The following is a 27,367-nucleotide window of genomic DNA, read 5'->3' on the forward strand; positions in this document are numbered from 1 at the left end:
TATATTTATGTATATGTATATAATATATATTTATGTATATATATAATATATTTATATATATTTATGTATACATATGTAAATATACATAAATATATATGTATATTTATTTGTGTATATATATATATCAGCAATATCTGTCTTTATATTCTCAGCATAGTAGGTGCTAAAGAACTGCTTGTGCAATGAAAGGTTTTGCTCTTTTCCAGAGAAAGTCCTGTGAATAATCCTCATTTCATTTCGTTATTGTGGACCAAGACCTGGGATCTGTTTTACCAGGTGCTTTTCTCAGGGATAATGAATGTTCTTAATCCTCCAGCTCCACCTGCTCCAGGTGAGTTCCAGGTTTTCTGATTGATTGAGGCTTGACAATTAGGTACGAATAGCAAAAGCAGCAGCAATTCAAGCCCTGGGGAAAATCTCCAACACATGAGTACATACACACACATTTCCATAAGCTAATGAAGATGACTTGCTATCAAAGGGAGTCATAAGAACTCGTCCATATTTTAGGCTGTTTTTTCTTCCACTGGGTCTTTATAAAAATGGCCCCCACCAAAAAGTCTGGGGTTCCCCTTTTGCTGCTCTTCCTGCTGGTCTTCTTCCCGGACCCCTTGATGACTGAGGGGGATGGAGAACAAACCTGTAGACTGCTGGGAAAGTTTGATTTACATGGATATGTGGAATCCACAAACCACTCACTAATTATAGGAGGAATGTTTCCTATTCATTCCCGGATCATTCCAGAAAATGAATCTATTTTGGAGCCGGTATCACCCAGATGTGAAGGGTAAGTCTTGGTCAATTTGAGGGGAAAGGGTGTGGTGGAAGAGAGAAGCAGGAGAATTGGGTTCTATCCCTGGCTTTGTCAATGTTGAGGAATCCTCGGAAACTCTGGAGTCATTTTCTTTTCTGTACAAAGGAATTAAATTATTATATTTAAGAATTCTTCCACTCCAGGGTTCTAAAATTGGCTTGAAAAATTAAAAAAAATTCAATTTAGGACATTATTATTACAGTGAAATCTACCAGAAATTCAAGTTTATGGCAAATCATCTTTTGGCCAAACTTCTCTAGTCAGGTTTTCAGAAACATTTTATGGGGGTTCTGGTCTATGTTAAGGATTATATTAATGGTTCCCCCGAGGATTCCACTGAATAATGAATGTGTCCATCTAGAATTGGGCTGTAGGATTAAAGATCTGCAATTATGTGTCTCTTCTATTATAAGAAAGCAAAACATGGGCCAGATTTCCATAAATGTCAACTTCACGAATCTTTGCCCCTAGAATTCAATATAATTTTCAGGTTTTATAAAACTTTTCCTTTCTTCTATAGTGGTTTTGTAATGCACTCAAAACATTAGGATGTAAATAATTTTAATTTGTGAATCAAAAGGAAGGAAGAAAGAAAGAACAGAAAAGAAAGAAAGGAAGGAAGGAAGGAAAGGAAGGAAGAGCATCCCCTCTAGGATCCACCCAACAAGAGCTCATTCAGCCTTTGCTTGAAGACCTATAAAGAAAAAAAGTTTCCTCCTCATAAAGAAGTCCATTCCACTTTTTAAAAGTTCTAATTGTTAGAATGGTTTTTTTTCCTTAAAAGGAAGAATATAGTGTCCCTACTCACTTGCCTGGACTATACTTTATTTTAATAATGAGATTTCAGGTTTTGGTTCCAATTTCTTTGAGGATCTAAAGAAATTAAAACTTACACCATGGTAAGAAGTGGTGATCAAACTCTGGGTACATTAGATGGTAATGCTCAACTTTTTGATTTTTATACTTTTATATTCAAAACCCCTCCAAAGAGCTTTTGTTTCTGTGAGTTATATATTACTGATATTTACCATATTCAAAATTAAAACATCTTAGAATTATCATGAAAACTCTCTGGGGGGAGGCAAAATAGGATGAAGCAGCAGGTATTGAATGTACTAGTGTTCTGGGAGAGGGTGACGCCCTTGTGGTCACTATGGGGTAGGTGGGGCTAAGGATGGCAGACTTGTGACTACCATAGAGAGGGCATGTGCTCCCATCCCAAATACGGGCACCCTGGGGCAAAAGCTAGGTAGACCCAGCCTTGTTGAAGCTCTGCCATCCCTTCTCATTTTCTTCCTAACTTCTCTTAGTAAGGAAATTTTGAAGTATTTTCTTATTAGTAAAATTAGAGGATGGCCAACTGTAGATTTTACTTCTTGAGAAAAAACATGCTGCCCCCAGTTAAAAAATGATCTAACGTTTTCTGAATCATGAAATGTGGACAAGCATAGAATGTTGTTCAGGAGGCAGTTGTGCAGCAATAACTTTTCATCTTCAATGGCTATAAGACCGTTACTATCAGGATATGAAAGCTTTGACCTATGCCAGTGGTTCTCAAGCCCATATTCCACTCTGCCTTCCTAAACCACCCTCGCTCATTAAAAAAGTCAAGAAAATTTGAATAGAGTGTCTATTGGGAAAGAGAGAACCAAGATGAAGAAATGATGCTAAAAGGAGAAAGCCCACATTCCCTCTATTTTTAAAAGTTGAGAGTGGCTAGCTCCAGTGCACCATAAACTCCACCAGAGAAGAGCCTATGTTTTATTAAAGCTGGTATTTCCCTCAGAGCCTGGTGTGGTTATGATGACATCCAGGTTTCTCTTACCCCATCTCGGGTCCCTCAATGTCTGTTGGGGCTTCTCTAAGGGGAAGCTGACATAGATTTCCAAGAGCTGTGTCCTAAGGGAGGGTTGAATTCCCACCAAATCTGTTGACACTGGGCAGGAAGGCAGAAAGGGAATCAGAAAATTCTTTTCTCCCTTTCCCATATCTGGGATCAGTGGCCTTCAAGGTAAACATGTGTACAAATGTGACACAATTAAAAGTGTACAGGAAGGGCTCCCACATTGACCTCCCAGAAAAGGAGAGTAAAATCTCGTGGACAAAATCAGGGCAAAATTTAAGGGAAAGGATGAAAGTGTTAGTAAGGAGGTTCAGGGTATTTTTGCTCATGTGGGGCTCACCAGGGCAAAACTTAAGGGAAAGAAGGATGAAATTATGTTAGTAAGAGGATTCCCATTATCTTGATGGCAATCAATTAAAAAAGAGCAATGCTAAAAACTGGGGATATAAATAGAAAAAAATGAGCCACTTCTTATTCTCAAGGAGTCTGTATTCTAGTCTCTTGGGTGAGACATATAAAGTTCAGTTGTAGGATATATGAAAAGGCACGGATATCCTAAGAATGGGATGCTCCTATGCCTGAGATAGAACCTCACTTCATTTCTTCCTTATTGAGTCCTCAGTTTTATTTCCAGGCCCCATTTAAGTATCACATCCCATATAAGGACTATCCTTCTTCTCTCTCCTTTCCTGCTCCCACAGTCATTTTCATCATAGAAATTGTTTTTATTTGATTTGTTACTTATTTCATTTTGAATTGTTTCCATCCTTTCTTTCTCTTGTTTAGAGAATAATGTGATAATTAGACATATAGAATGTGAGCTTCTTGAGGGCAAGGACATTTCAATGTTGCTGTTTTTTTTCTTAGTATTTCCTAAGGAAATGTGTAAGGAAAAGTCCTAAGTGCCTAGGACTGAGTGCTTGCCAAATGACTTAATGAGACTATCCAGGGATATGAATTTTTGTCCTATCTATATTTATAGGATTGTGGTACAGATCATTCATTCATTTATTCCTTCATCATTTATTCATTCCTTCATCTGTTTATTTTTTTTATTTGTTTTTTTTCTTTCAAGAAGTTTATTAAATACCCACAGGGTGCAGAGAAAGCTGAGATACAAAGCTTAATTATGATTCATAATCATAAGAAATAATGGAAATGAGCTCCTTGGGAGCAGGAAGCTTGTGATGTGTGTGTGTGTGTGTTTGTGTGTATGTGTGTGTGTATTGCCTTTCTTTGTGTCCTTAGCACTTAGCACAATGCCTTGATGCATAGTCGTTGCTTAATAGATACCAGTGATTGCTTCTGCATGCAAAAATAAAGTGCTCTGTTAATGTGAATAATTATCATGGTTATCATTAATATTATGTTTTACCATTAGAGCCGTCCTCCTGTTTCCCTCACCAGTGTCAGAAATTATGCAGCTTTCTTCCTGCCGCTGCTCTCTGGGGGATCCCACCTCCTAGCCTGAAAAAGTAGTGAGAGGCTGGAAAGAAACAAAGTAGAAAATGATTCTATTGTGCTCTCACTGTGTGTCCAGATTCAATTTAATTCTGGTATTTTGGGACTTGGCTTTAAATTTGCTCAAGTGAGCACAATGTTCTCCTACTTTTCTCGGAAGGAAAAATCAGTCCTGGGTTATCATTAGGCTATTCTGATTCTAGGGGCTGCCTGAGTTTGGAAGGACTCTCTGATTAAAAGATGTCACTAACTTTTTTTGGCTAAGGGTCACTTAATTTTGTATCTCAGTGACAGAAAGATAGCTCTCTCTCTGTCTCTCTCTGTCTCCGTCTCTCTCTCCCCGTTTTTGTCTCTCTCCGTCTTTGTCTCTGTCTCTGTCTCTCTCTCTCTCTCTCTCTCTCTCTGACTTGCTCCAAAAGACCTAGAGAAGAGTCAAAGCCATTTAAATGAAAATAGAACTTCCCACCCATGTGAACTGGATGGTAACTGATTTTATAGCTCCTCCTGATTGTTTTTATTTGATAACTTAGTTCCTTGGTAAAAGATTATTTTTTAAGTCTATTGTATCTCAGTCAGATTATGGGAAGAACAGTTTTCATTACTTGACTTGTCCAGGAGAGCCAGGGGAAAATAGGTATTCCAGGTTCAAGTAGGAACTGGTTGTAGTGAAGAGAAATGAATCAGCACCCTGGTGTGGGTCGGTTTGGCAGGAAGGGACCCTTCTGAGGGAGTGTTCAAGTGGGAATGCTGTTCATCTCCTACGTAGCAGCCTATGGCATCATCTCAGTAATAGAAGGAGGGATATATATTTGAGGAACATGGTTTTCATTGGAATGATTCATTCAGATCACTTTAATAAATGTGTATTAAGTACTTACTCCATCGTAGGCACTTTGTGAGCCTTGAGATCAGTGTCTACCCTCAAGAAACTTATAATTGGTAACATATGTGGGAAGATAAGTAAATAACAAAGCACATACATAATGATTTTTGGAAGGGTGACTTTGCAGCTGGAAGGTCCAGGAAAAGAGAAAAATCACCCTCTGAGATGATTCTTGAAGCGAGATAGGTACCTCCAGAGTCAGAGTCAAAGAAGGAATCATTCTAAACCAAAGGATGACTTGTCCAAAGTCGCAGAGGTGGGAAACGTAAGGGATTAAGCAAGGAGTTCAGTTTGGTGGGAGTGTAGAGTGTGTGAAGAGATATGATGTTAAATCAGGCTACAGATAAACTGTAGTCCCACTATGATAGTCTTTAAATCCCAAACAGAGCAATTTGTATGTTAGCCTTCTGACAGCTAGAACCAAAATGGTATGTGGAGCCCGCATCTAGCCCTATTCAAATGGGGAATATTAATCAGACCCAGTGGCTTTTTGTATGACTTGCCTCTTAGGTGGACTTCAGGATATTTTTAAAGTTTCCAGTCCATTAGATCGTAAACTGCTGAGAGCTGAGAGAGGAGATGGGGTGTTTTTCCAACACCCAGCACAAGGCCCAGCACACAGTCAATGCTTAATAAATGTTTGTTTACTTGCCTGATTTCTGGTTTTAAAAAAGAAATGGACAACCCAATAGGGTGTTTTTTTTGGCCCGTATTTAGAGTGCTTAGATTTAGGATGTCATTTATTCTGGAAGTTGCAGAGACACAAATTTAGACTCAATGACTAGAAAAGCTTTCTTTGCCTTAGAATTGTTGCAGAATGGCATGGCTTTCCTGGGGTTTGGATAAGTTCCTCCATGAAGTAAAAGCTGAATGACTCATCAGGTCTGCTGTAGAGGATGGGCCGTTCCTATAGATGTTTGACCTGTGCCCTCTAAGGTCTCTCTTAAAGCTGAAATTCTGGGGACGTGGGTTTTCACAATCTGGTCCTAGTCCATGATATGTTTGTTGAGGATCATACAGTAACATTGCCTGATGAAGTTTCCGTTAGTGGGCCATTCTGAAGGGAAACACAGGGAACAGTTATTGAATTTCTCATAACAGGTCAAAGTAGCAAGATGATCATGATAATAGTAATATTAGAGAGGCAGCAGGGTGTAATGGGTGGAAGGCCAGGGCAACCTGGGTTCACATCTTCCCCCCAATGCATCCTGGCTGTGTGGTCCTGGATAAGTCATTGAAGTCCTGAGGGTTGTGAGTAACACACTAAGACTGTACATTGGAGAGAAGTTGCCAACCTGCATTAGTAGATGGACTTTTCTCACCTAGAAGTTCCCTATACTAATGAAATTACAGACTGAGACCTTGCTCCTATCTTTTAAAAGTAACGGTGAGAAATAATTCCTTTGGACCCCTACTCTATTCCAATCATTATTAATCACTTCTTATCTTAATTTTTAAACTAACTAATAAACTTAAAAGGATAATGCTTATCTTTATAGATAAGTTCTTATAGTAGACCTCAAGCTTTAATGCAACATTCACTACTTGTTTACCAGGTTATGAAGCTCACTTATGCCGCCATAAGACATCTGACAGAGACATTTCCATCCTGTTTTATTCAAATTGTGTGTCCAAACCCCAGAAGGGTGGGATGCCTTAATGCTTTGAAAATTCCCCCAACTTATTTTCTTTTTGTCTCTGGACCACTCTTTTTTGTTCAATATGAACTAGTGACCATCTTATAATGATCTTAGGACCATTTGGTCAGTGGAGATGTGCCTGTTTCATCTAACCTCAGCCCCCTTTGCTAATAAGTCATTTTTGACCCTTCAGAGCAAGATCCATCAACCAATGAGGTTTTCTTTTGCATATTTGAACTTGCCTTTAAATTCTGTGCCTTTATTCAAAAATCTTCCCCCTGTACCCTGTATTCAGTGCTTCTCCAATGGTCTCTCCTTTTATCTTCTTGGTGTGGTCTGATACCCCATGTGCTCAAGATTCCTAGTGACATCCCTGGCCATATTTCTTCCCTAATTTGAAGGGATCATTCCTGAGCTCACAGGGAGGAGATCAACCAGCTCTGAGCTCTTGTTGGCACTGACTCTCCTTGGATATCTCGAGGAAAGCCGTAGAACTTTTCTTAAAGAAGCCAAAGAAAAGAACCTATTTCTTTCAGCAGTGAGTGGCTACCTTCAGCTTTCTGTAGAACCCATTCAGTCCAAGCGAGAGCATTTAAGGACTTGGATGTGTATTTCCTAACAAGAAGGCAGCTTCAGGCCAGAAAGGGAGCAAGGAGTGGGTATGGGCAACCATGCTGGGAGGCTCGGGGCTAGCAGGGAACTTCAGGCATGGGCAAAGTGGGCCAGTGACTGGCTTGGACAAGAAGGGTGACCCCGGGATGATGCTCCTATCACTCTACTCTGACTCGGAGCTCTGTCTCTGGAGAAATGGAGATCAGATTCTTGGACATTATGAGGAAAGTTATGGGAAGGTCACTCTGATATGGCCGCCATGAGCAACAATAATCTTCTCAAATCTGACATCTCTAATGAAGGAGCCAACATAGGGGTGAGACAGAGCTTAGGAAATGCAGTTCCACTAGCCTTTGTCAAGGACCTACTAGGGGCAAGACCCTATGTGACCTTTATCTTAGACAAAGCTGCTAGGGTGATTTTTCCAAAGCACAGATCTAGCCACGTAACTCCTTTTTAATAAACTCCAATGGCTCCCTGAGGCTTCCAGGATTACATATAAATTGTTCTCTTTGACATTTAGATCTCGGTACAACTTAGCCCCCAAATCTTCTCTTTCCTACACTTAACAATTAAGCCAAACTGGTCTTTTTTCCTCAAGATGGTCCTTCTCTAGTTTTTCTGCCTTTGTCCTGACTGCCCCATTCTTGGAATGCTTTCCCTTCCACCTCTGCCTTTAAAAATTACGGTCTCCTTTAAGACTCTGCTAAATAAACACTTTCTCCGTGGAGGCTGGCTTTCCTGCTATCCCCATGAGAATCAGCTTGGATCCCATTCTATAAATGTTCACGTTGTTTCCTCCAATAGAATAATGGCTCTGGAGGGCAAGGATTAGTTCCCTTCTATCTCTGTATTTAGTTTTGTGTGTCTGTGTAACTCTGTCACCTAAGAGAATATTTGGACCACAGTAGGCTTTTAACAAATCTTAATTGATTTTTTTTTTTTTTGTGGGGAGGGGAGAAGAGAGGACTTGATTGTTGATTCATTGGAATAGGAAACTACCAGTAAGATAATTTCCTTTACCAATACAGATCATCACCATTTTTTTTTTCCTATTTATAGTCTTACAGCGTTCTGTCAAGTACTGAAAAATTAAGTGATTTGCCCAGGGTTGTAGAGTCAGTGATCATGATAGTCAGGACTTGAATCCAGATCTTCCTGATTGAGGCTGGTTTTCTGGCTGCTGTCTCATGTCTTGGGTTGGGAGGTGGGAGATGTTGGGACTTGGAAGATAAACTAGTTCTTATTCTCAGAGGCTTATATTTCATGTCAGCAAACTCCTACTAAATAAGGTTCATGCCCCCATGCTGTTATTAGCAGCAAGAAGAAGAAAGCTTGCAATTTCCCACCATCTAACTTTTGGCCTCTGGTTTCTTTTCCAGGTTTTACTTCCGAGGTTTCCGCTGGACCAAAACCATGATCCATACGATCAAGGAGATCAACGAAAGGAAGGATATCCTGCCTAATATCACCCTGGGCTACCAGATTTTTGATACCTGCTTCGCTGTTTCCAAGTCGATGGAAAGCACATTGTCATTCTTGACAGGGCAAGACGAACACAAGCCCAATTTTCGATGCAGTGCCGGTGCCCCACTTGCCGGGGTGGTGGGAGCAGGGGGATCCTCCCTGTCGGTGGCCACTTCCAGGCTCCTGGGCCTGTACTACTTTCCTCAGGTAACTCAAGAGTTTGATCTAGATTAAGAGTCTGAGAAAAAAGAGCAAGCCATGTTTGAAGGATATTGTGGCAAAAATGAAAATGCAGTTTATGTTCTTTTTGGAAGGGTATTTTTTGGAAGGGTTGGCTCATGTTTTTCTCCTTAGGTGTGTCTTCCCCTTGAGAAGTTAATCCTGAAGCAGGTAATTGTTGCAATGGATGGAATACTGGGCTTCCAGTAATGAAGACCTGATTTAAATCTGGCCTCCAAATGGGCAAAAAAAATTACAACTGGATGCAAAAAGTCATTGTTACAAGTATAAGATGGCAGTGCTGTTGCTAGACAGAATTTCATCTGAACATCCGTGTTTTTTAGTGGGAATTATCAGAAAAAAGTGCTATTTGGCGATCAAGAAAATGTGATATTAAACTGTATAAATGAGAGCCCCAAGATTAGGGAAGTGACAGTCATACTGTACTCTGCTCTACTTTGGCTAGACTAATCTTGTTCCAATCTGAATAGTTGGATAGCTTGAATGAAAGTCTCAAATACATAACGTGAGTATGACTAGAAGAAATTGTGAATGATTAGCTCAATGAACAGAAGATTAAGAGGGGACATCTTGGGTTTCTCTAGGTATTTGAAGGGATGCCATATGGATATGTGTCATATGTCTGTCCCCGAGGACAGAACTAGAAGGACTGAGTACAAGTTTCTTTCAAACTGTTGAATTTCAACTTGGCCTAAGGAAATACTATCACCCAGTGAGACCTCTCCCTCCCCCAAAGGGAATGTGTTACTTAGATAGGCAATGGTGAATTCCTCTCCCTCTTCCTGTAGAGATTCAAGCCAAGTCTGGATGACCTACTTCTCAGTGTTTGTGGGGATTATAATTCTCCAATCTGTAGGAAAAATCACTGCGACAAAGCTCTGAGGCTTTAATAAAGTGCCCATGATTCCCTCTATTGAGGTGGATCTTAAAACTCTTTCTCACAATCTGAGATGCCTTCTTCCTTCAGGGCCTTATTTTTATAAGGCTTGATAACAGAGAAGCGTCACAAAATACTGAAAACCATTGGTTCGTGGACCTTGCTTCAAATGTCAAAAATGATGCCCTAATTATAAATGAGTATATCAGTGAGGGGTGGGAGGTGGGGTCTTAGGTTGAGAGAAGCATGGGATATCTCCCAGTGACTAAGTGGTCATAAGATAGTCATCTGCTTATGTTGGACAAGACTGAGCGGTTTAGAGGTACAAAAACAAATTGGAAGACTTTCCATGTAATTGAGTCATCTTTGCCACACTGGGCTTGGTCACCATGACAATGAAAAACAAGGGTGGAGGGCCCCTAATTTGCTTCCTATGATTAAGCAAGTGATCTTAAAATCAGCAATTCACAGCTCTGGGGCATAATATATGGAATTTTTAATGACTACTAGTATGCAATCACATCAAATTGATGAATACTGATTGAATAGATTTGGGGTCCAAAGGAGTCATTTCTCACAAGTTGTCATCAAGGGGATTCCCATCTAAGAATTAGGGTAAGGGTGGAATAGTCTTGCTAGTCTCTGAACTTGCTAGAACTCTGAAATGCCATGGTTCTGCTATCTGTGCACAAGGAGCAAAAAGTTGATCAGAAACAGTCAATACCCCAGTAGAAACAATTCGGGTGGTTGGGTGTGTGCTTACTCAGTACGACTGACGGTAGTAGCCATTGTGCTTCAGGAGAATCTGAGGGTCATGAATTTAGAGCTAGAAGCATTTGGTTCCAATCCCTCATCTCATAGATGGGCCGACTGAGGCAGACAGAGGCTAAGTGAATTGCCAAGAGTCACACATTGAGTGAATGCTTGAGGCAGACCATTATATTATATGGCCTCTCAAGAAAGATTCCCTTTTCCAAATTTTGGCCTATGATGAAAAAAGAAGAAATATGAATGAGAAAGTGCAGAGCACACTCACAAAGGTTTTGATAAATGTTTTCCCTTTCACTGGTTGAACTCCTTCCTGCCTTTAAAGCCCAACTCAGATCCATAGCCTCCAAGAAACCTTCCCTCATTCTCTGGTCAGAAATGACCTTCCTCTTTGGACTTAAGATCACAGAATTTTAGAATTCAAAGAGCCATTAGTGAATATTTCATCAGCTCTATCCTCCTTCCTTTTTTATTTTTGTTTTTTTTTTAAAGAATAAGAAAGAAAAGAAAAACAGAAAAAGAATACAAAACAAAATAAAGCAAAACAAAAGAGAACATTGTGATGTGCCTGGCAGAACGTCAGAGAGGATTCAAAATACATAACAACAAATTATCAGATCAAGAAAGTAGAAGTATTAGTAGAAGAAATTATATTCACAAATGTCCATTTTTTTCTTTACTTTCTTGTAAATTGTTCTTTGGTTCTCTGCTGTACTTTATTCTTTCCCTTCCTTTCATTCTCCCTCCACCATCCCCAAGCAAGATCTAGTTAAGAAAAGATATATTTATGTATACATACATATATATATATATACACACACACACACGCACATACATACACATCCCTCCCCCACAATCTTTCCTATTCCTGCTGATTCTTTGCTTTAATTCTGCTCCTTAACTTGCCTTGCCTATTACTATTATAGTGTTTTTACCTTAACTCTGTCAATTGATGTGAATCTTGAACATATAGTACACATTTAAAACATGGAAAACATGAAAAAACACACAATTTGTCCATATTTAAACAATTTGTTCATGTTGAGTTCCTTGAAATTGATCTTTGATATTAATTCATATGTTAAATTTTCTGTTAAGTTTGGGTTTAGACAATAAAACATCCTGAAAATCTGCAAGTTTGTTGAATGTCCTTTTGTTTCTCATTTGACGTTATCGATAATTTTGCTGGATATGATATTTTTGGCCACAGGCCTAGTTCTTTCGATGGATGGTAGATATGATTCCAGGACCTGTAGTTTTTTATTGTAGCTGCTGATAAGTCTTGTGCAATTCTAATTATAGCTCCAGCATATTTGAATTGTTTTTTGTTGTTGTTGTTGTTGTTTGTTAGTTTTTTTTCTTGTGAAATTTTCTCTTTCATCTGAGGTTTTGAAATTTGGCAATAATATTCCTGTGTGTTTTGCACAAAAGATCTTTTTGAGGTGGTGATTGGTAGATTTTTTTTTCTATTTCCCCCTCATATTCTATCACTCCAGGACAATTTTCTTGAATTATTTCCTGTATTATTGTGTCAAGGTTCTCTTTTTGGTCATAACTCTCAGGCAGTCCAATTATTCTTAGATTTTCTCTTCTTAATCTGTTCTCTAGATCGTCAGTTTTCTTATTTTCTCATTCTTTATAATTCATTTTGTTATTTCTTGGTCTCTCTTAGCTTCACTGGTTTCTCCTTGCCCAATTCTAATTTTCAAAGAATTATTTTCATCTTTGAGACTCTATCTCCTTTTTTTTTTTTTTACAATTGAAATACTGTCTTTATTCAATTATATATAACATGGAAAATATGAATCTCATAAATTAAATCATGATTACAATTTACTGAGGAATAACCACATTAAAATACTGGAGTGATTTGCCATTTTCTTTTTGAGCTCATTTGACATATGAAGAAACTGATGCAAAGAGGTTAAGTAAATTGCCCAGGATCCCATAGTTATTAAATGTCTGAGATGGGATTTGACTTAAAATCTTTCTGACTCTAGGCCCAGCATTCCATCCACTGTGTAATCTAAACACAAACTTTCAATATAATAATTAAAAGAAAAGAATATTTTTCACCAAAGATAGGAAGGGAATATTTTAATAAGCCATATTTAGAAATAATAAGAGATACCTGAGAATTTTTGTACAAATGCATGTCTTCTCTACATATTTAAATCATAATTTTAAATGAAGAGTTGATACCTATGAATAGTATTTCACCTTAACTTACTTTAGTATATGTGGATAAATGTCAGGTATCTTAGTTCCCTGAATGATTTTTTGGAACAGAATGCTAACATTCTATCTCCTTTTTTAATTGGTTGACTTTTTTCATAATCTTGTTTTTCTTTGATGTTTTTTTTTTAATTTTTCCTCAATGTCTTTCATTTGATTGTTAAATTCTTTTTTGAATTCTCCTATAAGTTCTCTTTGGGCAGGGAGCCATTTCACATTATTACTCTTTGGGGCAGGAGCTTTTCTTACTTTAATGTCCTCCTCTTGAAGATAAATCCTGGTCTTCCTTGTTACCATAGTATGTTTCTATGATGGGGTTCTTTCTTCTTTGCCAAGTCATTTTTTCAAGGAGAGGTATTAGTGTAAGCATTAATCATGGGGTAATCTGGCTTAACCTCAGCTCTCCCCACTGACCTGGAACCCCAAACCAAGAGCTCCCCCTGCTGCAAATGCCCACAGCCAGCAGTGTCCCTGCCCCACTGCCCCTGAACTCCAGTTATGTTAGCTCCTTCCTACGCAGGGTCACGGCTCTGTAGCACAGCTTGGCATTCCTAATCAGCCAAGGGTCCCTCAGTCTTCTGGGACTCAGACCCTGCTCCACAAACAGTCCAGGAGGTGAAAGTTTCTGTGGTTCCTGCTGAAGCTTCAGCCCTACTCCGCTCACCCCAGAACTCCCCACTTGGTGTTTGTTAGAACTAGCCCAGCTTGGGGGCTTTCTTCAGACTTTATTGGGTTGTACTAAGAGGACCCCTATTCTGCCGCAAGTCCTCTTGATTTTTAATCCGTCTATGTTCTCCCTGAAGCATAAATTTCTATTTGTGGGGAAATCTGAAGAGCTTGAAATTTATTTATCAACCTATTCAGCCATCTTCCCAGAATCCTCCCTCTATCCTCCTTCCTTTCCTCCAATTCCCAAGATACTACAGACAACATAACTTTTGCTTGAAGACCTCATTATTTCCTGAAGAGATCCAAGCCCCTCATGGGCTACTTCGATTGGTAGAATGTGAAGCCCACATGGTTGTTCATTGTTCCTGGTTCCACCCATTGAATTCAAATAGAATAAGTTCAATTCTTCTTTTACCTGACAGACTTTCAGATATCTGAAGACCATTATTCTACTCCTCCCAACTAAATGTCTTAAATACTTTGGTTTTGTCCACTTGAAATACATCTATCGTGGAATATTAAATAATTTAGTTTTTCATGTGAATGTTTTATTTTTCAGATAGATGACTTACAAGTTTTATGAGATACTTCATATAATGCTTGGTATATAGTAGGGGCTTAATAAATGTTGCTTCATTGATGAGGTTTGGGGCTAGGTCTTATTTAAACTTTGTATCCCCTAGTGACTGGAATAGTTTTATATATAATAGATGATTAAACATTTACTGCTTCAGTCAGTAAGAGACACAATACAAATCATTTTTCAGGCTTTATGTAACTTTATAAATATTAATCATTATTGTTTTTGAGAACTAATAATAGCTTACAGAGAATGATAATAAGTATCATACTTATAGAAGAAGCGTGCTAGTAGAATATAAGCTTCTCAAGGACAGAGATTTATTTTGGTTTTGTCTTTGTTTCCAGTGACTAGCACATAGTAAGTGCTTAATACAATACTTGTCAGGTTGAATTGAAGAAAATGTGTATTTTTTTCTCTTCTGAACAGAGATGGGAGAGAGCTAGAGCTACTAATATACAGTGTTTGCATTCTCTTGTTCAGTACTAATGAGGGGGATGTATTTTCTTCTAGGTGGGCTATGCTTCCTCCTGCTCAGTTCTTAGTGATAAATACCAGTTCCCATCTTATGTTCGAGTAATGGCAAGCGATCAGAGCCAATCTAAAGCAATAGTGCAACTTATCAAACATTTTGGGTGGGTCTGGATAGGTGCCATAGCAGCTGATGACGACTATGGGAAGTACGGCATTAAAATTTTCAAAGAGGAAATCGAGAAGGTTAATCTCTGTGTGGCGTTCTCTGAAACCATCCCCAAGATCTACTCCAAGGCAAAAATGCAAAATGCCATCTGGGCCATCAAAAACTCCACAGCCAAGGTCATCGTGCTTTACTCATCAGATATTGACCTCAGTCCTTTTCTCTTGGAAATCGAATACCACGACATAAGAGGCCGAACGTGGATAGCCAGCGAGGCCTGGATCACATCCTCCCTCATCGCCAAGCCTGAATACTTCCCCTATCTTGGGGGAGCCATTGGGTTTGCCGTGCCAAGAGCCGATATCAAAGGCTTAAAGGAGTTCCTTTATGATGTTCATCCCAACAAGGATCCCAACGATAACATTACGATTGAGTTCTGGCAGACTGCTTTCAACTGTACCTGGCCCAACAGCAGCGTGCCCTATAATTCTGACCACAGGGTCAACATGACTGGACAAGAGGACCGAATTTATTTTACCTCTGATAAACTCTGTACTGGAGAGGAGAAGTTAGAGGACCTGGAAAATACCTACTTGGATGTGTCCCAGCTCCGGATAACAAACAACGTGAAGAATGCAGTCTATGCTTTGGCTTATGCACTGGATGAAATGAGTCGATGTGAAGAGGGACGAGGACCTTATCTACCGGGAAACACATGTGCCTATTTGGAAGACTTTGAGCCGTGGCAGGTATGAGGTTTTTTTTTAATCTTTACTTAACAGAACACCAATGGAATTGGTCATTGTCAACTTAGCCGCAAGTTTCTAACTTTATACATATATATTATATTATAATTATATATTATAAAATTTATTTATTTTCTATTTAGGCATGAGTCTCAACTAAGCCCCATCATTTCTTTTCTTTTCTTTTCTTTGAGGCAATGGGGGTTTAGGGACTTGCCCAGGGTCACACAGTTAGAAAGTGTTAAGTGTCAGAGACAGATTTGAACTTGGGTCCTTCTCACTATTGTTCTATCCACTGCTCTATGTTCATAATCAATTTCCAGGTTCGGTTAATCAGAATGGTCTTTTCCAGTCTTTGCATTACTCTTCCATAACATACCTGAAGGAAGGATTTACGTCTCACGTTCACCAGTGAAAATGCAAATGGGAGAATGGATAAGCTCCCATATGAGACATTATGTCTTGAGGTGGTAGAATTCAAATATGGAGATTCCACTAAAATATTGCCTCATTTATTCAGCTTGTCATCTATTTGTTGCTCTTCAGTTCATCTATCAACAGCTTTGAAATGATGAGGCTTAGGAGCAGCTAGGTGACGCAGTGGATAGAGCATCAGCCCTTAAGTTAGGAGCACCCGAGTTCGAATTTGGTCTCAAACACTTAACACTTCCTAGCTGTGTGACCCTGGGTAAGTCACTTAACCTCAATTGCCTCAGCAAAAAAAAAGGCTTAGTTGAGATTCATGCCTAAATAGAAAATAAGCAATTTTTATAAATTTATAAATTATAATAACTTATAAAATAAATTTTAAAATAAAAATAAATAAATTTCTGCTATTTTATGTCATTGCTGCTCATAATCTCCCTTGGTTTGTTTTACAAGTGAGCTTGGAGTCTAAATGAGAAAAAGATCTTGGCTGCCGTATCCTTCTGATTTTTCAAAAAGACTAAGTAATAGAAAAGACTGCTAGATTTGGAATTAGAGGATCTGTGTGGACTATACCGTGTACTAGCTGGTTGACCTTGATTAATTGACTTAACTTTCTTCTGGGCATTTTCCTTTTCTATAGGAAGGCTGGTTTATATCATATCAAAGATCTCTTCCAGTTTGGAATCTCTGTTTGGGCTCTAAGAATCAACTTCACAAAGACAGGATGGGATAAATTGTGGCCAGAAAACAGTTTCTCTGAGAAAAGAACAAAAGAGATTGAATCTCAATCTCGTTCTCTCTCTCTCTCTCTCTCTCTCACACACACACACACACACACACACACAGGCAGATCAATGTTCATAGTCTTTTAAAATCACTGCTCAAGCATAATAATGTGATGGGAGAAAATAAAAGGGGAGAACTCAGATAAATGACTACTTAAGATCAATTTTAATTTGAGCTTTGTTTGGGAGTCGAGGGCATAAATTAATGATGGGCATGAAGATGGTGAGATGGGATTGGAGTTGTGAGGGAAAGCTGGATAACATACCAAAGAGTTCTTCCCATAGAGTTTTGAACCCATTGGTAGACTTGGCTTAGAGCACATTGTTAAAGAAGCAGTCGGGCAAGTTGTCTGCCAGGAGACAAGGGGTGAAAATTTCTATGACCTCAGTTGCTTTTTTCTGCATCAGAAGCATATGCCAAAGGCAGCAGCTGCGTGAAAGAATTGTCAAATGTAGAGGGATAGCATTGAAATCAATGTGTTGGGAAATCTCAAGTCTTCTTGTATCTTATATTACTCCACCTTGGCCACCTTTTCAGACTTATCTCTCTCAACTTATCTCCTCTTCTTTATCCCATCACAACTGGGTTTCAAGAAAGGACCAAAATTCAGTTATTTCTACCATAGTGTGACTTTAATGTAATGTCTTCAATCTCCCATGATATTTTTATCGACGAGATAGAGAGATGTAGACTAATAATAGTACAATTAAATAAATGGAAACCAACCAAATGACTGGACCCAGAAGGATCAATGTCAGCTTTTAGGCAGAATTCTGCTGGGATTTCTTAGAAATGTGTCCTGGCTCTATTTACATTGGTTGTGATTTTAATCAAGGGTGTGCATGATGTCATAGAGAGCACACATGCTCACCTGCCCCATAGACAGCCCAAAGACAGGAAAGATAGCTAATACACTGGATGACAAGAGTCAGCATCCAGACAGATAATGCTAGGATGATGGTGTGAGACGAGTAACATAAGATCTATTAGAGAAAGGTGTGTTTCCATACTTGGGCTCCAAAAGTCAACTTCACAAAGACAGGATGGGATAATAGCCAGAAAATAGCTTCTGTGAGAAAAGAACAAAGAGACTGAAACACACACACACACACACACACACACACACACAAGAAATTTTCAGGCAACACTGAGGAGTTATCCAGAAGCTCCAATACCTCAAAGGGATGGGGATTAGAAGTAGAGAGGCCATAGTTCTAATACATTCAGCTCTCATCTGGAGTGGGGTGGGGAGCTCAGAAGCATGGGGTTCAGTTCTAAGCACCAGATTTTGGGAAGGGTTTTGCTGAGTTAGGATCCAGAATAGGATGACTAGGCTGGTGAGACAACTGGACAACAGATACGGTGAGAAAATAGAGAATGTTTAGCCCATATTAAAAAAAAGACTTAAGGGAGGGAGGGAAAAATCCCTGTTTTCAAGTATTCAAAGAGTTACCACACTAAAGAAGGTTAAATTTATTCTGCTCAGATTCAAAGGGATCAGACGTGTCAATTATGACAAATTATGCAAGATTTTTAAATAATTTAAAAATAAATAATTTGTAATTTAACTATAATTTTTCCTATCTGTGTATATGTAATTGAATAGAAATAATTACAAGGGGATTTGATATTGGTTGCTTTAAAATAAAATTTGTTCTTCCTATTATATCTAGTTTAAACAAAAACATTCCATGAATGTACACAGCTTGGTCCTTTGAGGTAGTGTTGAGTCCTGGTCCTTCTATTAAAGGATTCTCAAACTTCAGTTAAAAGTGTAAGACTTGGATGGGAATGATTAAGAGTTCTCCATGGCCTTCTATTCTGCTAACAAATAAGACCATACTTATCCAGCTGTTGTGTACCCCGTATTCTACAAAAAGAATCTCACTGTAACATACAGTAGCACTACATACTACCTGGAATTGAGAAGTGATGCAGTTCCCTTTTTTCTTCCACTCAAAAGTCTATATGACAATTTCGCCATCGATCTGTGGACATCCATTTTGATTCTGTGCTTTCTCCTTCATCTCAAGGTATATAGATCCTAAATGATTTGAATGTGTAGGGGGAATCCAAGTCTATGAATGGCCACATAAGCTCAAAGTAGGTTTTTTTTTTAATCATAAAATTGTGTTTCCTAAACTACAAGGATTTTGATAAGCTTCTTTTTCTGTTTCCTGATTTCTAGTTAATGTATTACATGAAGATACTTAAATTTAAAACCCACAATAATGAAACATTGATACTTGATGAAAATGGAGATATATCTGGATATTATGACCTCTTGAACTGGCAACTAAATGATGCTGGGAAAATTGAATTTGTGAAGTTTGGAAAGTACAGTTTCACTGAATCCAAATTTGAGTTGGTGGTAGATAACTCATCCATATATTGGAACACGGAAACATCGGAGGTTAGTCATCTTGGACTCTTATTTTATAGATCTATACAAAAAGATTTTATTTCAAAGACCATTATAGTTACTTCCCTTCTTATGACTGCTGTTGTTCAATTGATTCAATAAAGTCTAATTCTTCATGACCCATTGGGGGTTTTCTTGGCTAAGATACTTGAGCTGTTGGTTATTTCCTCCTCCAGCTTATTTTACAGATGAGCAAACTAAGGCTAACAGGAACAAGGGACTTGGCTCAGGGTCACACAGCTAGTGGATGAAGCTGGATTTGAACTCGGGAAGATGAGTGTTTTTGACATCAGGCCCAGTGCTCTATCCACTGCATCCCTTAGCTGCTCAAGGTTTTTAAGGGTCTTACTGCATGGTTGCCTTTTGCTGGGAATACACCTTTTCCCCCTAAGATCTAGTCCCTAAACTAATGGATTCTCTTCTCATTGAGGGAGAATGGGATGGGTGGGAAGAGACCACCAAAGTTGGAGCTTGGTGCAAAGCTCTAGTACAGTACCTGACACATAATAGGTCTGTATAAATTATTATTCCTTTTCCCTACAGTGAAATGAAGACCAAGGGTTCAAATTTTACTTTGAATATACTTATTCAGACAAACTTCTAAATTGATAGTAACTGCTGTATAAATGCCAACCTGCATCGATAGGTAGGGTTTCCTTTTTGAGAATTCAGGATGCGTCCACCATTAGTGTTCTCAGCCACAGTGTGATTTTGGGGAAAGGGTCAGTCTCACAGAAATCTCACAGAGGTACTGGTTGGAATAATATGGTAGGGGGTGAAGCAGTTGATAGAAGGAAATAATGAGTGATAGAAACATAGGTACAGGAATTATTCTGACTGTCATAAAGCCTGAAGAAATTCTCAGGAAAAAAAAACAAAACAACAAATGCCTACCTTTCCAGAAACCTGAGCTTTTTAACCTGATCAGTTCCCTTGATGAAATGTCAGTCCCATCCAGGAATACAGAATTTCAAGGTCCCTCAAAAAGTCAGCGTCGTGTTTGTCCCATTGTACTGGAGTTGTAAAATAATAGGGGAGAGGCAGGGAAGAGAGTGGTCACTTAATCTGCTGCTTGAACTAGAAGAATCCTGGAGAGAGCTAAAGAGGAGAGGCGGCTCTAAGTTTTTGCAGTTTTTCAGCTGATTGGTAGTTCTGTTTCTACTTTTCTACATTCCACTTCTTTACACTTATTTTTACTCCACTTCCCCTCATCAACATTTGTACTAACTTAGTTCCATTCTGGGGTTATTTCCAGATTGGGTATGTGACTGTTGGATCCGTCCCTTGTTGGTCAACTGTTCTCCAATTCAAATCACACTTATCCTAACTCCCCAATTTTTCCAAATTCCTGGTTCATGTCCAAATAGTACAAACCATAAATATTAGTTGGTCAGAGCAACATATTTTACCTTTGTCAAATTTAGAAAATGATGCATTCTCTGAATAATAGATTAGAGGGAGAAGAAAGTAGGTCAAAAGACCAAGTCTGGAAGTAAAGATCCAGAGGTGTGTGTGTGTGTGTGTGTGTGTGTGTGTGTGTGTGTGTGTGTGAAGAGGTGGGAGAGAAAGTTAGTTGAGTAGGTTCCAGCAAAGATACAGGATATATATTGAAAAGTAGGACAGCCAGGGTAGTTTTATGCTGGAGAAATTAAAGGAGAAAGATTTGATCCACGAGATTAAATTTGAAGACAGTTAAGAAGAATAAATTGTTATTTAAAAAGGCAATTGAATTTGGCAAGCAAGAAGGTGCCACTGAAAGAGCAGCTTCAGAGCAATGAAAGGTGTAGATTAGATGAAATTGGTGAATTGATTCTGTAGTAGAGGAAGTTGAAAAGGGAACAGGTCATGAGGAAACAGGCAGAAGGTATAGGTTATTCATTTAAGAAGTTTGATGGTGGGAAAAAAGAGAGAAACTGGAAACTGGATGAAGAGCTGGATCATGGGAAGACTTTGATCAGACTTAGGATGATCCACGTATACCTGGGAGCAGAATGGAAAGAAAGGCCCAGTGGGAAGAGTGCTATAGAAGATCCTAGACAGGGAAGAGATAAGCAGGAGAGCAAAGTTACTACAATGGCCTGACTTAGATCATCATACCTTGAATATTCCCACAAATCAACCTTTTCCCCCTCATTGCATCAATTCCTATTCTATCAGCATATGGCTTTCCAATACATTTAAAGGATAAATCTATCAAACTTTAGTTATTTTTCAGGGATATTTATTTCTGGATTTAGGGAGACCTGAGTTCAAATCTGCTTTCAAGATACCTACTGGTTATGTGATCCTGGACCTCACTCTGCTTCAGTTTCCTTTTCTGTAAAATGGGGGTAATAATAGTACCTATCTCCCAGGATGAAATTTTATAAAATATTCAGTACAGAGCCTATTACATAATAAACACTATATAAATGTTAACTATTATTATTATTTATTAAAATCATAGAAATGAAAAACAAGGCTTTTTACATAAACTGATGAATTCTTAAATCCTTAGTGGAGATGCTCAGCTATTATACTATATATATATAGTATATGTATATATACACTATATACATTATATTATATCTAATAGCATAGAAAAGCTAGCTGGAAAGTTTTTAGCACCTTTGTAGGAAGATAGTTTCTGTACTAATAGTCAAGATTACACAGAAGAAGTTGATAATAATCTACTTTTAGAGTTAGTTCATTGCCTGAGATAAGGAAATTCTTTAGTAGCTCCTTCACTCAGAGGTCGCTGTTTACATTCTCATTATTTTGATATTAAAGTAGACCAGTGACATTTTAGCTACTACATAAACACTTTCAATTTCCAATTTCCTCCCATTTGCAACATCCTTCCTTGATTGTCAGTGAAACATCAACGCAACATATAATAATTTAGTAACTCCCCCAGCCTGGGACATAGGAGCTTAAGTCCCAGAGGGAAGATTTCAAAAGTAGATTTAGTAGAGCCTAAGAGAAACAACTGTAACTGGTTGATTATTTTTCTCTTTCTCTTAGTTAATATGGCGCCCATTAACCAAACATTCTGACTACTAGATAGTTAGAGGGATAAATTAGGAAGACCTGAGTTCAAATGTGATCTCAGACACTTCCTAGCTGACCAAGCAAATCCTTTTACTCCTGTTTGCTTCAGTTTCATCTGTAAAATAAGGATGCTAATAGTACCGACCTCCAAAGGTTCTTGTAGGAATAGAATGAGATAATATTAGTAAAGCAATTTGTAAAGCTCAAAGCACAATTTTAAAGCTAATTATAATGATGAGGATGATGGTGATACTAATGTTAATCAGTGACAATATATCTGGGGTCCACTCTTACTCATGATTTTTGTCTTTCCAAAAGACATGAAGGAAAAAAAGTAACTAATTCTCAAACAACTTTTTCAGGCTGTGGGAGGGGAGGCAAATAATGAGATGGAACAAGATCTTCTTTTTTTCCACTTTCATGGGATCCTTTTACACATTGTTGAAGGGTTAACAGACACATAAATAGTCCATGTTAATAAGTGGGGTTTGGGCCTATTTTTCTTTTCTGTCTCAGAAGGAGCCATCAGGCAGAGTTGCAAATCTCCATGTTTGGTTTTCCACTTTTGATCCTTTCCAGACTAAACCCTTGGTCTAGGGTGGGAAGGTGAGGAAGAGGGAAGTGGATTTAAGAATTCATCAGTTTATATAAAAATCCACCTGGATTTTTTTTCATCCTAGTTTCAGTCTTATTAACATAGTAGAATAAAAATCTGTGTTTTGTTCTTTTTAGCTCCCCAAATCAGTGTGCACTGAGCTGTGTAGACCTGGAACCAGAAAGGGGATTCGCCAAGGGGAGCCCATATGCTGTTTTGATTGTATCCCATGTGCCGATGGTCATGTGTCCCTTCAGCCAGGTAGAGTGAGATTGCCTTTTACCTTTTGTGAAACACATGGTTGGATGCATTTTTGTTTTATAGAAGTGAGGGTTTTTTAAAAATGTAATAATAATAGGTAAATGAGTTTTTTCCTATTGTCTTTCTTTTTAGTACATTCTAAGATTTGTCCCCACCCCACCCCGTGTCTGCGATGTTAGCTGGCATTTTAGAACAAAGTTATTGCATTATTTACATAATTAAAACCTCTTAAGGGATACCTAAAGTGAACTTACCTCACCTGAAAGAGAAAGTAATTCCAGAGTACTGCTGATAAATCAGTGTCTGATAGAATAATAATGTTCTCAAGGTGCAGACTGAGACGACCATTTTTGAATATGTCATATATGTAGCTTTACTTTGCTTGCCTATTTGTTACAAAGATTATGATTATTCTTTTTTATTTGGAAGAAGAGGATCAAAAGGAGATTTGAGATCTAGCAAAGGGGTTACAAAAAGCTCATAAAAACCAATCGATAAATATTAAGTGCCTGCTGTGTTCCAGAGAGTCTGCTAGGCTTTGGGGCAGGGGATATAAATACAAAGAACTCTACTATTTACTCCTGTGTGACTTCAGGCAAGCCAATTAACCTCTCTGCTTTTTTTCCTTTGTGATTTCCTAGTGCAGCCAGGATCAAATACAAACTCTCTTAAGTAATAAAAATCCTTCATAATGTGGCTCCCACTTAAGTCCTTTCTAGCCTCAGTACTTAATCATATCCTTTCCTGCCCTTTGTGGTTTATTAAACTGGTCTTTATGTTATCCTCTGAAACTTGTCTTTCTTCTACATACTTTTTCTTAGACTCTTTTCAATGCCTGGAATGCACTTCCTTTCCCCTTTATCTTAGAATCCCATCCTCCTTCAATTAGAATCCCACCTTCTGCCCTTTCTAAGGTTTTTACTACACCCCTAGCTGCTAGTGCCTTCCTACTGAAATGAGCTTGTATTTTATAAATGGATATAAATAAATGAATAAAGATATGTGTGTACATACTATATATATGTATGTATAATGTGTGTATATGGGTGTATTATATATATAATGTGTGTATATAGGTGGATTATATATTATATATATATATATATAATGTGTGTATATGGGTGTATTTTATACATATATATACATATATATAAAATGTGTATATATGGGTGTATTATATATATATATATAATGTATGTATGTGGGTATATTTTATATATATATATATATAAAATGTGTGTATATGGGTGTATTTTATATATATATAATGTGTGTATATGGGTGTATTTTATATATATATATATAAAATGTGTGTATATGGGTGTATTTTATATATATATAATGTATGTATGTGGGTGTATTTTATATATATATATAATGTGTATATATGAGTGTATTATATATATATATATATATATATATATAATGTGTGTATATGGGTGTATTATATATATGTATATAATGTGTGTATATGGGGGTATTATATGCATACATTCATATAACTCACATCCAAATAGATTAATATAGTATATATGTATATATACTACATAGTATACCCAGTACTTGACATAGTTCTTAGGTTCATAGTAAGTGCTTAACAAATGCTTGCTGACTGACTTACCCCAAGCCAGAAGAAGCCTTAAAAGTTATCTAGCTCCATTGCTTTATTTTACACCTGAGAAAACTGAGGTCCCACAAGATTTAGTGCCTTTCCTAAGGTCACTCGGGTAGTAAGTACCAAGGCTACAAGTGGAACTCAGGACTCCAAATCTGGCCCTCCTACTTCTCCGACTGCCTCGGGGCATGGGCAAGCCATTAACCTATGTGGGTCTCACTTTCCTTGGCTATAAAATGAAGGGATTGATCTAGGTGATTTCTAAGATTTCTCATTCTTTCACTGTGGTCCAAAGAAAACCGGATTCCCCGCCCGTTCCAGACTTTCCATTTCTCTTCCGTTTGTTTTCCAGGTTCGAGGGAATGCAACAAATGCCATGAGGATTACTGGTCCAATGAGGACAACAGCGGCTGTGTGCTGAAAGAGGTGGAATTCCTGGCTTACAGTGAAGCCTTAGGCATTACCCTTGTGACCCTATCCATCTTTAGCGCGCTGGTGGTCCTGGCCGTGACAGTTGTGTATGTAGTTTATAGGAAAACCCCCCTGGCCAAAGCCAATGACCGGGAGTTGAGTTTTCTTCTCCAGCTTTCTCTCATCATCATCCTCCTTACTTCTCTCCTCTTCATTGGCAAGCCCTACGACTGGTCTTGCAAGGCCCGCCAGGTGACGCTCGCTTTGGGCTTTTCTCTTTGTCTCTCCTGCATTTTGGGTAAAACCATTAGATTATATTCATCCCATAGAGCATCCAAATCAAAAGTCAGATTTACATCTGTCCGGCCCATTTGTCAAAAGCTTATCGTGCTCGTTTCGGTTCTCATCGAGACGGGTCTTTGCACTGCCTATTTGGTAATAATGCCCCCTAAGCTGTACAAAAATATGGAGTCCCAGACCATTAAGATCATCCTGGAATGTAACGAAGGGTCCATTGAGTTGCTGTGCTCGGTATTTGGATTCGACGTCTTTCTGGCCCTTCTCTGCTTCCTGACCACTTTTGTCGCCCGCAAGCTGCCTGATAATTATAATGAGGCAAAATGCGTCACATTCGGGATGTTGGTGTTCTTTATCGTCTGGATCTCTTTTGTCCCCGCTTATTTAAGCACCAAGGGCAAGTTCAAAGTAGCCGTGGAAATCTTCGCCATCCTGGCATCGAGCATCGGTTTACTCGGTTGTATATTCGCCCCTAAGTGCTACATCATCCTGATTCGGCCCAAGAGAAACACAGATGAGATTGTCGGCGGGCAGGTCCCTACCACTGACAGGAGCATCCAGCTGACGTCGACCTCTGTCAGCAGTGAGATGAACGTCACGGTTTCTACGGTTGTACTTGATGACTGAGTCAGGCTGGAGTCTTATTTCCAAATTTCAGTGCTGATCTGCTTTCCTCTTCTGTTCTTACTACCGGGAATTGGGCATTTCCACTTCACTGCTCTTTGACTACTTTAGGGAAGATATTGATTTAGGCTCTGGTGGGTTAATTTTTCACCTAGAACATGGGTCTTCCCACCAGAATGTTCACACAGGCAGGGAAAGCAGCACACACAGATTTTCCAAACATTCATATTTGGCTGTTTGGGGCTTGGTGTTCCCATGGCGAATAAAGGAGTTGATGGGGGAAGGAATATACAGTTGGGTCCACTTAGCATGAAACTGAAAAGGCAAAATTATAGTCAGAATAAATCTGAGCATAGAGGATATAAAATTCTGGCTAATAATAAATTATTTGCATTTGGCAGAATTTAATTTTGCCCATTAGTTGCAAGGCCCAAAGTGTTTTAAATCACCTCTGTATCCCACAATCACTTGCAGATACTCCTTGGTGAATTCTTGTACATGGTCTATTTGTTGTAGTTGGCTAATCTCTGGCAACCACCATTAATGATGAGACCGTTAGAGGGAAACTTTATTTTATTTCCTAGAATTTTTTCTCAATCTTATTGAAATATTGGAAAGAAACATGTGTTCCTGGTCTTTTCCTTGGATGAACATGACACTTTGAAATAAACCAAATGGAGAAAATGCTGTGAGAATTGTATCTGTCTACATTATGTTGTAAGAGAAACTCAAAAAAATCAAGGGTGCTTTTGAGGGCCTTAAGCCAAGGGAATTTCCATGGCTTCCCCCAACTCAGATATTCCTTGAGTCCTTGGTCTGAGTTCTTGGTTTGAGTTCTTGGTCTGAATGAAAAGTTGTTTGAGACTAAATATAGAGACAGAAGAAGGAGCTCCCAGCCATCTCTGGTTATGGAAACAACAGTGTTGGCTCAGGTAACAAGAGCTACTCGGGTGGACGGCTTGAAAGAAGGGAAATGTTTATCTGGCTGATGGTGTGATACAAGGGCCAAGAGAATTTCTTTCTTTCTGGCCTGGATAGTACCCAGAACCCCACTAATGGCCTCATTCTCTTTGGGCTAAGACATTGACGGTACCTGCTATCCCCCTTTTATTAATGAATGTTTCTGTAGTACTTTAAAGTTCCTAAAGTGCTTTTACCTACATTTTATTATTTGAGCCTCATAATCAGAAGGAGGGACTACAGTTCTTTCCTCCCTTTACAGGTGAGAAAACTGAGGCAAGTGACTTGTCCAAGTTTACATTGTCAGTAAGTATTAGAAGCAGAATTTTGATCCAGGTCTTTATGACACTTAGACTGAGGCAACTTTAAATAGAGTAGCTTTCTTCATCTGCAAAATGGGGGATTTGGGTAAGATCATCTCTAATACCCTTTTAAACTCCAGATCTTGTGATAGCCTCAGGAAAA

At 38.5% G+C, this 27,367-nt stretch overlaps 1 protein-coding gene across 1 annotated transcript; it reads left to right on the forward strand.

Moving 5' to 3' along the window:
• Positions 1 to 441: 441 nt before the first annotated feature.
• On the forward strand, positions 442 to 26,629 carry LOC100919246 (vomeronasal type-2 receptor 1-like). Its single transcript, XM_031957557.1, has 6 exons — positions 442 to 787; positions 8,636 to 8,927; positions 14,603 to 15,475; positions 18,876 to 19,100; positions 22,872 to 22,995; positions 24,963 to 26,629. Exons 1-6 carry the CDS (start codon positions 543 to 545, stop codon positions 25,943 to 25,945), a joined length of 2,742 nt encoding a protein of 913 aa, XP_031813417.1. The 5' UTR covers positions 442 to 542; the 3' UTR covers positions 25,946 to 26,629.
• The last annotated feature ends 738 nt before the right edge of the window (positions 26,630 to 27,367 follow it).

This window comes from Sarcophilus harrisii, chromosome 3, assembly GCF_902635505.1.
Source record: "Sarcophilus harrisii chromosome 3, mSarHar1.11, whole genome shotgun sequence".
Taxonomy (NCBI): domain Eukaryota; kingdom Metazoa; phylum Chordata; class Mammalia; order Dasyuromorphia; family Dasyuridae; genus Sarcophilus; species Sarcophilus harrisii.